This window comes from Lepisma saccharinum, chromosome 9 (assembly GCF_977018435.1).
Source record: "Lepisma saccharinum chromosome 9, izLepSacc3.1, whole genome shotgun sequence".
Lineage (NCBI taxonomy): Eukaryota > Metazoa > Arthropoda > Insecta > Zygentoma > Lepismatidae > Lepisma > Lepisma saccharinum.
This window is the reverse complement of record NC_139237.1, coordinates 73,990,563-74,003,271: the sequence shown is the minus strand read 5'-3', so window position 1 is coordinate 74,003,271 and position 12,709 is coordinate 73,990,563. Positions and strand designations below refer to the sequence as shown.

The 12,709-nt window shown below is 40.2% G+C and overlaps 1 protein-coding gene across 1 annotated transcript in view; it reads left to right on the top strand.

The window, feature by feature from the left end:
* stw (laccase) overlaps positions 1-12,709 on the top strand; it is a 132,026-nt gene that overhangs the window by 94,113 nt on the left and 25,204 nt on the right. Inside the window, exon 2 of the mRNA XM_083128418.1 lies at positions 8,933-9,269. Within this exon, the coding sequence (XP_082984544.1) occupies positions 8,933-9,269 (337 nt within the window). The remainder of the gene's footprint in view (positions 1-8,932; positions 9,270-12,709) is intronic.

Here is a 12,709-nt window from a genome sequence, read left to right as displayed (position 1 = left end):
CCAACCGATACGAAAAGTAAAACTCCAGTAATATCGGCCGACGTAGTGTGAAATGGGAGCTTCTGGAAACAGCACTGGAGCGAGGAAGAGGCTCGTGGAAAAACGTTTGCACATTCGCCGATAAAAAAGAAAAAAAATATGACGTTCGATTTCACAGGAAAGGGATAATTAGAGAAGCTAAAATGAGTCCAAACCGCTTTCACACGCACGTGCCCCTCTCGAGAAGAGGGTATCCGGATCATATAATGTATACATCGTATTTAGAAGTGGATTAAAAGATAGCTTTAATATGAATTTCAAAGACGAAAAAATTGATGTCTGCAGAGCATTATAATTGGTGAAAGTGGTCGTGGCCTTGACCCAATGACCAAAGCCGTTCGTCATTTTTCTTCTTTCTTTTGCCCCGAGGATTTTTTTACGGGCAGCTTTCGTTTGGTGTCGTCTTGGTCTAATCGGTGTATGAAGAAAATGGACTCATCTACTTTCTCCCCTACAGCACGCGATGGAGTCTTTGTTACACAGCAGCTGATGCAAACCCATTCGGCTGTTTAGTTTCTTGCTTGTTGATCTGTGCTTATTTTTATGGTCATTATACTGATAGCCAACAATGATAAATTATCCAATCGCAGTGAGGTTTGATTAATTGAATTTAAAATGAGCATAGAGTGCGTCAGCATTTAGGGAAATTGACTCTTCACTGAACGCAGGGACAAATCGCTTGACACCAAATCGGAATTGGATGATACTTCCACAAATTAAATACAATCATTGTCTTGACTGCGTTGAGTAATAGCGCTTTCGCATTGTAATCTAGGAGTCCCGGGTTCGGATCCCATTTTAAACTGCAGGTCCAGTCTCGGTTAGCCTATGTGAGCATAAAGTGGATTTAAACTTCATGGCAACGGATAATCCCAATTATTCGGATATGAAAGTATCCAGATAATCTTGATTCGGATCGTGCATACAGGCATGGATGTTGCCAGAAATATTTGTAGGGGCGCCAGATCACTGACAAAATTTGAATAGTAGAAATAATAACAACAATAATTATTATATTTTTATTATTATTATAGAATAATAACTACTATAAGGTATTAAGAATAAACCTATTTTATTCCAAATTTATTATTATTATTATTATTATTATTATTATTATTATTATTATTATTATTAGGTATATCCTTGGGGAGATTTTTTAACTCTATCTAGCAGATGAGTGGATATCGAGCACAACCATATTTTATTATTTTTTAACATTCCATACTGTTACTGTACTGAAATGCAAGATCGTTATTTACTCTTACACACACATCTTTCAAGATAGGCTTTAAACGTTAGGTGAATTTTGGTCACAATTTTATGTTGTGACCTCTCACATGAAAACTCTTTTTTTTTTTTGGAATTTTGAAAACTTTGGAACTATTTATATTGCAGATTAAATGGTAGAATATGGAAGGGTAACCTGGTTCCTAGATTTTTCACTCATTTCTCTTGATTTAATAATGATTGATTGATTGATTTGCTTTATTTTACTTCGCTTTTTGTGCAACTTTTGGCTAATTTGCTAAGATGGGGGATGAGTGATTATATGATGAAATTGATGAATGGACACTCACAAACATCCATGCCCAGGCCAGGATTCGAACCTGGGACCCCTGAAATTTAATATTGATTTTTTTTTACTCTCTCATTCTATTCGAACACTAACCAACTTGATTGATTGATTGATTTGGTGTTTTAAGTCCATTTTATGCACAGTAAGGCTAATCGGGATTGGACCTACAGTTTCAAGTGGGACCCGAACCACTATGAGCCTCCACCGGGTATCGAACCCGGGACCCGTTGATTACAAGGCGACGACGCTACCACTGCGCCATCGGGGACGCCCTACTGACAAACTGGAGCCAACCTCCGAACCGGGCAGCGCGCTACGACGGCACTTGTTATGGATTCGATTCCGGGCCTGAGATGGGTGTTCCTATCATCATATCGTCACTCATCCTCATCTTCGCAATTAGCCAAAAGTGGCAGAAAAGCTAAAAACATAGTTAAGTCAGTAAGTATGTCACAAACGTTCATTAAAAAGAAAAAAATACTAGGTAAGATGCTGACTTGGAAACAGTTTTTATTTTTCAACATAATCTCCACCAACATTGATACACTTATCCTATCGCTTTACAGTCCCACAAAATCTGGTGGATAAGAAGTCCCCTGTAAACTGTTGCACCTCACGTTAAACATCTTCATCATCCGCGAAACATTATCCGCCACCGTGCACACACACACAAAAAATGGTTTCTGATTTTTTGCTTCATATGAACGATGTCAATTTGCAGGAGGGGGCGGTAGACCTGTTCGCCTCTCTCGATGCCTTTGCAGATATATCCGTTATCTGAATTTGCCAATGATTACACTCGACGCATATGATCTTCATAGCATTGGTGTTGGCCCGATCTAGTAATTCGCTATAGCATGACGCAACGACAGCACTGGAGCCTTTAGTTCAGACGAAGCAACACCCACCCTCTTCACCTTCAAGTGTCAGCTCCGGTTCACAATTTTGCACGATCCAAACTGTTACGTCAGCTTAGTTCCTTCGGTGCCAGCGACCTGTCGCTGCTCCAAGACGTTTCCTACCGAGATCCGTTCGCTCAGCCGAACGAGATGGTGTGTCGAAATGAAATTTATAACCCTTTCCCTTTCATCCAAGCAGGCTGCGCGGAAACGGATCTTGCAAGGTGAATATCGGATCCTGGTGGAACCATCCACCGGGTTGAGCGCCATTCGATAAACCTTGAAGGCATCTGCGGTTCCATCTGACGGCGTGATATGGAACCATCAGAGACGTCAGCTCCGTTCAGTGTTGCCAGGTGCATTGTTATCGTGAAACTGCCATCCACCATCCAAAAACGTGTTGATAAATATTTACGGGTCTGTCAAGATAAACGTCACACGTCACATTGGCATACGTTACATTGTAAGAGGCAAACCAGGCAACACAGCTCCGCACAGTGGCGACGATTTGGATACAAAACCGGGGGGGGGGGGGGCAAGCTGCCAAAACTGGGGGGGAGGGTGCAAGGACAATTTATTTCCCTTTCTAGATAAGGTTTAGCATAGTGCAGGGGCAAAAGTGGCAAAAGATAGGCGGGCAGTTGCCCCCCTCGCCCCACCTAATCGCCGCCACTGGCCTCCGCAACAACTCTACTGAAATTGATATACTCTGTTCAGGGTATCTCTGGAGCAAGGCCGCACATAACGGCAGAAAAGGGGGATCGAGTAGGCAGAGCGAAGCAGTACACGCTACCGCGAAGGCTGGTAACCACAGTCGCGTTCCCCCTCCATGCAATCCCATTCCATCTCACGTGTTCATTGGCGGGGCCGTCTCGCGTCACTACCTGCGTACAGACTTGTTTTCGTACGCTTACCTTCGAGATCTAGTCACTTCATTTACCAGTTTGTCAAAATGTAGGTTATTGTTGCTGATTTGCTTTATTTCACTTCGCTTTACTTCCACTTTTAAATAATTGCGAAGATGAGGATAAGTGATGAAACTGATGAAGGGACATTCACAAAGAACACCCATGCCCTGGATGGGACTCGAACACAGGACCTTTGGCGTCGTAGCGCGCTGTGCTAATCATTCCGTCACGGAGGTCGACTGTCAAAATGTAGGATGCAATCATCCACAGCAAACAGTATACATTACTAGAAAATTGTACAAATAATGTGAAATTGACATTGAAATGATAGGCATTAATAAACGAATCCTTGAGAACAAAATTCAAAAATTCAAAAGATCGCGAACATGTATTTGCAGCATTGAAGCGAGTCATAACTTCCGAAGTCTCCAATCAACAAGCGAGACGCTGACGTCATCTCAACCCACCACCAATCGCTAACGGTCTTTATCATGTTGTACACCGTTGGTAGGCTCGTTGGCTAGACCCCATTCTACATGTGCTTTCTTCTCCTTACTAATTTGCTTCTGGAGTAGACACTGAGCACGTGGTTCTAGGGTCGAACCTCTAGGCAAGGCATAGAGATCTTATTTGTGTTATATTTATTCTAATTAGCTACACTTTTCTGCTAACGATGAGCTACAAGTGTTAAAGCAACACTTACGAGGAAATAAACAATGAATGCAATATGATCAAAACGAGATAGAAACCCAAATCCTCTTGATGTGGGTGTACTCACCAGAACATTGAAGGTCTGCAAGAACGCTGCTTCCGTAGCACACTTAGAGGAATTAAGGTTGGCGTCAGATGAACCCTGAAACCAATATGCCATTTACATTTCAGTACATGTCAACAATTGGATAAGGTGGAGAATGTGGCTTCTGCCATATTATCCCGTCTACTCTGTAGCCACCTTTAAAATACTATAATCTGTAACTACACTAAGTATAGCAGAAGGCCCGTTAATCAGAGCTGTTGTTGTCTTAATGATTAAAAGATGTATTGAAGTACTGCCAATAATCTTACTTATTACATAAACGTTCAATAAATTCTTGAATCTATTCTCATTTACATTCATTACAATGCAATTACAAAGCATGGGCATTATTTATAAATAGACAACCAAGGTATAAGTATAATTAAATAACATTGCAACTACTACTTGTATCCTATAAATTAACACTAGTGACATAGACCAACCAACCTTATACATGTGCAACGGAGCCTTCTCTCCCCGACCATAGAACATAACGTGATCAAAAACAAGGGACAATCGAATACACGAAAGTACCAGATCCTTACATTTTTATATTTCAAATATCCAGAATGTTGATTTCAGACGTTTCTGAGACACAGTTACCTTTCGCCGAAGGCAGGGAATCAGTTTTCGTAACTTCCTTTCCTTCCGAAAAACCGTTGTGTGTATACATCAAATTCTCAAAAATTACATCTGCTTAATTCCTACTACAGCATTCATGTAAACCTTCGTGCAGTTTACATTCGCTGTTGTCTAAATATTCTCAATAGTTAAATAGGCTGACGTAGCAATGAAAGCAAACCACTTGAGGATTCATGCGCTTGAAGGGATTCTAAGCAGATGCAATATTTCAGAATTTGAATCAAAGCTGTTTTTCGAAAAGAGAGGAAATATCGAGAATGGCTGGCGTCAGGCCCAGTCGACCCTTTACAATCGACGTAACTGCTTGCAACGGCCACATGAGGACATACACTGGAGACCCTATTCAATATTGGAGCACTATTTACAAATAGGGAAATAAACCAATTTTGCATGTTGAAGTAAATTCTTGTAAACTATAAAAGCATTCACTGTGCCATGGTTGCCCGAGTTCATACCTTCCTGGATTGATTGATTGATTTGTTGTTTTAAGTCCACTTTATGCACAGTAAGGCTAATCGGGACTGGACCTACAGTTTAAAGAGGGATCCGAACCAGCATGTGCTTCCACCGGAAATCGAACCCGGGACCCCTTGATTACAAGGCGACGACGCTAACACTGCGCCATCGGGGAGGCCACTTATAGGCTATACCTTCCTGGAGATGAGGCCTGCTCGAAAATGTTTTCATAAAAATTGCAAAACTATTGCCGAGAAATATATTTGTAACGTAATAATAATAATAACAAGAATGAAACAGAATAATTCGGAATGTTAAAAGTATATAACTCTTTAATAATAATAATAACTTTTCCGAATAATTTCAACTTTATTAATTATAACACACTGTGCTCAATGATGTTTACATGCTACATTCTTAGTAAATGGTTTGTCTTTTAATGAATAAAAGTAATATTGATTGTTCAATTGATACTTTGAAGATGTCGTGAAGTTTTTGGGGATTTCCTTAGCCAAAAGGGACAGAAAAGTGGCGTAAAAATAATCAAATGAACAAAAAGTAACAAATCAGCATAGAGTTAAAATAAAATCGCATTTTTTGTAGTATAATTTATGTTTGCATTGTAAGGAGCAGCATCCATATTTATTATTTGGTAATATCCTGTGTTGCAACAATTTCCCTTCCCTAACTTTCAAAAATTATGTCCTGGCAACCATGCTTACGTTCCAGGTAGCACTATCGGAAACAATGAGTCACGGATGATACTTTTTTCCGACTGATATCCTTGAGAGCAATGGTGATCCGCTCGTAGCTACATATAATTATTAATTTGGTGTTGCAGTTGTTAATATAATTGTCATTTCTGTTGTTCGGTTTCCGCACAACTTTCACGTTGCATCTTTCTGCAGGTGAACGCAGTTGCATCTGCGAATTTCTCCAGCTTTTTCTTCACCTCTGAACGGATTTAAGGAATTTCTTTTGCCCAATCAAGCGTAGTTTGCCTTCTGGCTTCTCAACCTAAAAGTTCATTTCCCCATTTCATTACGTCATAGAACCAAAGTGGAGTAAAGTTACAAGCGCATTAGTTGCGGTGTCTTTCCAAAAATGCAAGTTGTAACTTCGTTTTACTATACGTTCATGGTCCTATGCTACACGTTAATTTATTCTTCTTCCGTAATGTGTAATATTGACCCCACCCCCTTCAAAGCCTTGGTGAATGTCTCCTTGGTGGAGTGATCACATGTAACACACTATGATATTAATATTAATATAAATATTTAATATTAAAAACTTTCTATATAGTTTAAATAATATATTAGATATACAAATAAAACAGATCCAATTCTAGAGTGATATATTTATAGTCTCAAATACAATTTACAGCTTTTCAAATTTTGTATACATATAAACGAATTCAAATTTGAACTTTTGCTTTGTATTGATTATTCCTGTAACTTTTGTATTTGTATAACTTTTTGTATTCGTATTTATCTAAGGTTTTGTGTAATAATTACTATGTGTTTGTATCATGTATTATATATTTATGTAAATTATATTGTATATAGCAAATTGTAATGCCTATTTTAATTGGAGCATTCGCTCTGTTATAGGCGACTGGTTAATAAAAATAAATTAAAATAAATAAATAATGATAGTCCCATGTTCGAATCCTATTCAGTCATTATTGTGTTCGTCCCATCACCAGTTTGTCCTCGTCGTCGCGACTATCCTAAGAGGTAGAAAAACTCCGTAAAAGAAACATTTGTATTTTAGTTCTTTCTCGTCGCTCTCCTGTAACTTTTGGCTAATCGCGACGATGAGGATGAGTGATGATGAGATGAAATTGATGAAAAGACACTTGCAAGAATACGCATGTCGGGAGTTGAACCCGCGAACACGGTCGACCACCGAGCTGGCGGGAACAAAAATTAAATAGAAACACATTTGTTTGGCAGGGAAGGAACCTGAACGGTTCTTTGAAAAACAGAAGTTCCGAAAACGACACAAGATAGAATGAAGTAGCCCAAACGACCTGCCCGAATGCAGAACCATCATGATGAAGATGATGGAGAGCGATGCGGATTAATGAAGCATCCACCTGCTCCTGTCACAAGCTAGAGATGCGATTAAGATAATTGGAGTACAAAAAAGGTATCCCGGGGATGCAAAAGAGAAAACCCGACGAATTCTAATGGTGCTGCATCCGTGCAGATATCACGCTGGGTGCATCTACAGCTGTCAACAGCAAATTGGGCATTATGGATAGCCTTGCTGGACAGCCGGAAGATGTCCTGTCCCTGTGACGTTCTTCTTTTTAAAGGTTTTCTCCGCTACGTGACTTGCAGTTCATCTCGTCTTTCTCTTTACTCGAGGCGGGAAAGCAGGTGGCGGAATCCATAACGTTTTCTCTCGCGGCAAATTAGTTCTGGTTCATTACCGATTCTGACGGCAGATGGTGCTGATTCATTAAACAGCATGAACATTACTCTTACCGACTCGAGTGCCTTGATAAAGGATTGTGCACGCTGTTGGCTTGATCCTGGTAGGCTAGAAACTGAAGGAAGGAAGCTTAATTCTTTTGTATTCCTTTACTTACTGTGCGCCCCCTTTCTGTCATCTTTGATCGCGACGATGAGGATAAAAGATGGGTAGATAAAATTAATGAAGTATACAATAGAAAGCTTTCGACCATGGTGGGATTCGAACCTGCAACCTACGGTGCTGTGCGTTGATTAATCAAAGTACTCGCCAACCGAGGAGGCTGGAAGTTGGAACTGAAGATGAGGCACTATTTTCGTAGTACTGAGTAAACCCGATAAATATCTCCCCTGCCGCCCTCCAGAGCGGAGTGGTTAGCACAGCGTGCTACGACGTCAATGTCCCCAGGTTCAAACCTCGGTCTGGGTGTCCTTTGTAAATCTCCCTTCATGAATTTCACCGCATCATCACTTATCCTCATCTTCGCGATTAGCCAAAAGTCAAATCTCTATCCTACCCGGTGCGTATGTGACCATGCCTCACACAGAAGTATGTCTGATCGTCTGGCATCGCACCGTACAAACCTCACATATAGGACGCGTTCCGAAAAGTCGAACGATTTGACAACCGGCCGTTCCTTACGTCCTACAGTGAAGACTGTGATTCATTTTGACGTTCCCCAAAGTCACTTTCCGTGCGATGGGTGAAGTTCAGTTCTCGCACAAAACATACCGGTTGGAAGATAGGTTTGCTCCATGAAAGTCGTCTGCTACTTGTAGACAATACGCGTGAATGTTGGTTTCAAATTCCAGTAATTCGGAAAATACAATATAATTTGAACAGAACAGATAATAAGAACTCGCGTCGTCATACGAAATTTTATGAGTTTTCCTTTATGTTGGTGTATAATTTAACACTTTGACGTTGTAAACTCACATACATGTAGCCAGTTTAAATTGGATTAGTCATTTTGAATTGCCCTGTATTATAATCCCTGGAAAGGTAATTTACTACATAATTTACGCTAAATGATACCTAAATGCCTTGTCTTGTTTGACGTTTGTATTGTAAGTGTATTATAAACGGAAACTGAATAAATAGTGCGACAACTAACCTTGCCCTTTTTTTCTGCTTCCAGCTTCCGACCTAACTCCAGCAGAAACGTGGTGGAGGCAAGATACGGACTTCTTCCAGCCGGCGTCGTTGGGCTCCAACAACTACGACGCCAACTACTTCTCCTCGGGCCACGGCCTCGTGCAGACGCACCCGTTGGGACAAGGCAACGGGCCCCTGGTGGGGTCCAGCGGGGGCACTTCCAAGAGGTTCTTCACCCCTCTGGGCTTCGACGGGCCCGATTTCCTGGGGAACCCAAAGCTCTCCACGGCGGATGAATGTGCGAGGGCGTGCCGAGACGGGGATCCCCCACGTACCTGCTACTACCGCTTCGTGCTGGAGAACTACAACACCCTGGGAGCGTAAGTATTGTCTATTACGTTGTTAAAAAATAATCTATATTTTATTCATAGTTGGTAAGTAACGTATCGCAAGTGACAAGCTACTTTTCCATACTTTTGTTAGTAACGCGTTACTAATTCGATACTTTCGTTAGTAACGCATTACTTTTCCATGTTTCCGTTACTATCGTGATATATCTTCGATACTTCCGTTAGTAAGGCTTTAACTTTCCATACTTCCCTTAGTATCGTGTTACTTCTTCGATAGTTCCGTTAGTAACACGTCACTTTTCTATACTTCCGTTAGTATTGCGTTATTTCTTCTGTATTTGCGTTACTTTTCCGGTACTTCCGTTAGTAACGTGTTAGTTTTTCTTACTTACGTTAGTAACGCGTTACACAAATTACGTGAGTAAGTGAAACGATACATTTTTACTTAGCGCTACCTTGTAAATTCCATACTGGAGGATTTATTTGCCACAGAGAAACAAGCTTTGTTGTGTTTCAAACTTGTTTATGGGGCCTCCCCGATGGCGCAGTGGTAGCATCGCCGCCTTGTAATCAAGGGGTCCCGGGTTCGATACCCGGTGGAGGCACAAGTGGTTCGGATCCCACTTTAAACTGTAGGTTCAGTAGGTTTCCCGATTAGCCTTACTGTGCATAAAGTGGACTTAAAACACCAACTCAACTCAACTCATACTTGTTCATGTAAAGTTACATATTGATAACATGCCTTACAGAGAATATACACAGTATGTGATAATTATGAATAGAGTGAAATGTTCTTATTGTAAGACAAAGTTATGGGTAACGGCAACACGTTACTTTTGAAAGGAAAGTTACTGTTACTTTTTCAGTAACTTCCTTAATTCTGATTCTATTGCAAATTTCATTGCGATTTTGCCTAACAATATTCGTAATACAAGGATGGTACTTTCTACTTCTTTGCCCAGCTTTGCCACTAGCATATAGAGATATTTGCAAAAAAATCGAAAAAAATGTAGCAATGGGTGTGAAAAGAAAAGGATGAGACAGTATAATGTAATTCATAGTTAAGCTTCTGGTTTCTATGGGGCTATGTTGAAAACAAGTTAGAATAAAACACATGTGGTGAGCAACATGCTCACAGAATAGGTGTAGTATGGACACATTGGAAGAATGTAGGTGTTATATGTATGTATGTTTCAAGTTCTTTATTTGTATATATTTTCTCCACTTTACTTTCTTGTTGACCACGTTAGGTAAGGTTAGGTTAGGTTAGGTTAGATAAGGTTAGGTAAAGGAAACACAAAAACAAGATTTCTGTTTCATTTACCTAACTTAACCTAACCTAACCTAACTTACCGTGGTTCACCATGACGTATCGAGAAAAAATGTGCCGTGATTCAATGTGGAGACATACTACACCTATGCCATGGCTCACTTCTCGCTCATTGGTTTTAAGATTTCGCAGCCAAATTCATAATTATGATCGGTGAAAGGTTATGCACTTTAGAATAACTTCCTGCGTTTCGCAAAGCACCATGTGAACGTCAGTCAACCATTCCCTTGTAAGATGACCTCTAGCAACGTCTAAAATATGGAACGGAAGACAGGTGAACTTTTTCGCACGTTAAGGTAACGGGTGGTTGGTAATCGCATACCCAACATTCACTTTCTGAGTCAATTTCTGCTGCAACCAATTAAGCTTGATTTCCATAATTGCAATCTTGCTCACACACACGCGCGTGTGTAAAAAAATCCAGACCTGGGAACAATTACGTCTACCATCGAATCCAAATTTATCGGGTTATGCAACACTGGAATAGTATAATTGTTGCGCAACAATGCACGCCTCACGTGATTCTTCTCTCTGTGTCAAGTTCCCTTGCGGCATTGTTTAAAACTCTAAACATCACACTAGAACGTATTATTATTGTCATTAGCAAGTCTTATCTAAGAATATATAATTTTATTGTCGATACATAACATCCTTGAATTTAACAATTCCTTTGTGGATAACATGTACCTAAGAACCCCTCCGATGGCGTGGTGGTTATGTCGTCGCCATGTAACCAAGGTGTCCCGGGTTCGATACCCGGTGGAGGCACATAGTGGTTCGGATTCCACTTTAAACTGTAGTTCCAGTTCCGATTAGCCTATCCGTGCATAAAATGGAATTAAAGCAAATACTCGAATATATAACAGAATATACTAAAAGTAAATATTCAGGTTGAAATGGGAAGACATCAGTGATATTATGCATCAGTTTTCACAGAAAAGTCAGTAGAATAAAATGTCAAAAATTCACCAAAATCCGGCCACGGAAATTGCCGGAAAATCACCAAGAATATCCGGCAAAATTTGAAAAAAGAGCAATAGCTTTATTATAGGAAATTGAAATTAACCAAAATTAAAGAGGATAAATTTTTACATATTTCTACTCCTACTGCATTACCGTTAACTGGTTGTTAGTGAATGAACATAAGTTGAAAGCACTCTTAACTATAGTACTGTAGGATACAATTCGCGTGCATTCCAGCCTTAATTTCGGTGTGTTTAATTTCCTTCCTGTTTGCGAGTAATCGATGCTTTTTCTTTCAATTTTTCCGGTAGTTTTTCGGGATTTACCGGAACTTTGCTCTTTCCTAAAGAGAGCAAGTGAATTCCAAACACTTGGCTCAGCTTCTCTTTCAACATTTTTCTGATGACGGTGAAAGTTCCCAAGGGCATGCGGCGGAAAATTCGCGACAATATGAATTTGGCACACTTGGTTGACAGAGGACGTCCATCCTTACGTGCAATTCTGCCAGCACGATGCTTTCTTGTCATTATTGTCAATCTGCCAGTCTGACTGTGAACCATGCAATTTGCTATTTAGCGACGGAGGTAATTAGTGTGATTGCATGTACATGTGCATGCGAGTTATGTAGAATACACTTTCAGCAGATCTATTACAGTAATGCGTGATTGTTAACGGCAAGCAAAGAATTAAAGTGGATACTAATTATACTATGTAAATGGGTTTTCAATAGACTCTTTTTGCATGTAGAGATACAAGTGCATCATGTTTTCGATATGATACACAATGCATCACTCGTATAATAGTTCCAGCATCTCATTTTAAACCGATAGATTCAGAGCTCGGAATGGAAATTTTCTTGATACAGAACGCTTTACCTTTGTTAGCATGGTTACAGCGCCTTGAATAACGTAGTGTGGAAAACGCACAGTTCTGCTCGCTCTGGCTGGTTCCACTCGAGAATGATCCGCTAGAGGCGCTGGTGTTGAACCCGGTGCTTGGTATTCGTCTGCTTATAATGGAAGTAAATGGAGTTTTCGCTGCAGCGTCTGATTCTTTTACATGAAGCCTTTCTATGAATTTGATAATTGCTATGATATTTGGTACAGTGGTCGCGAAGATATTAACGAACATTCTAGACAGTCGACCACGTCCTGTTATCGTCATACTTTCGTTAATA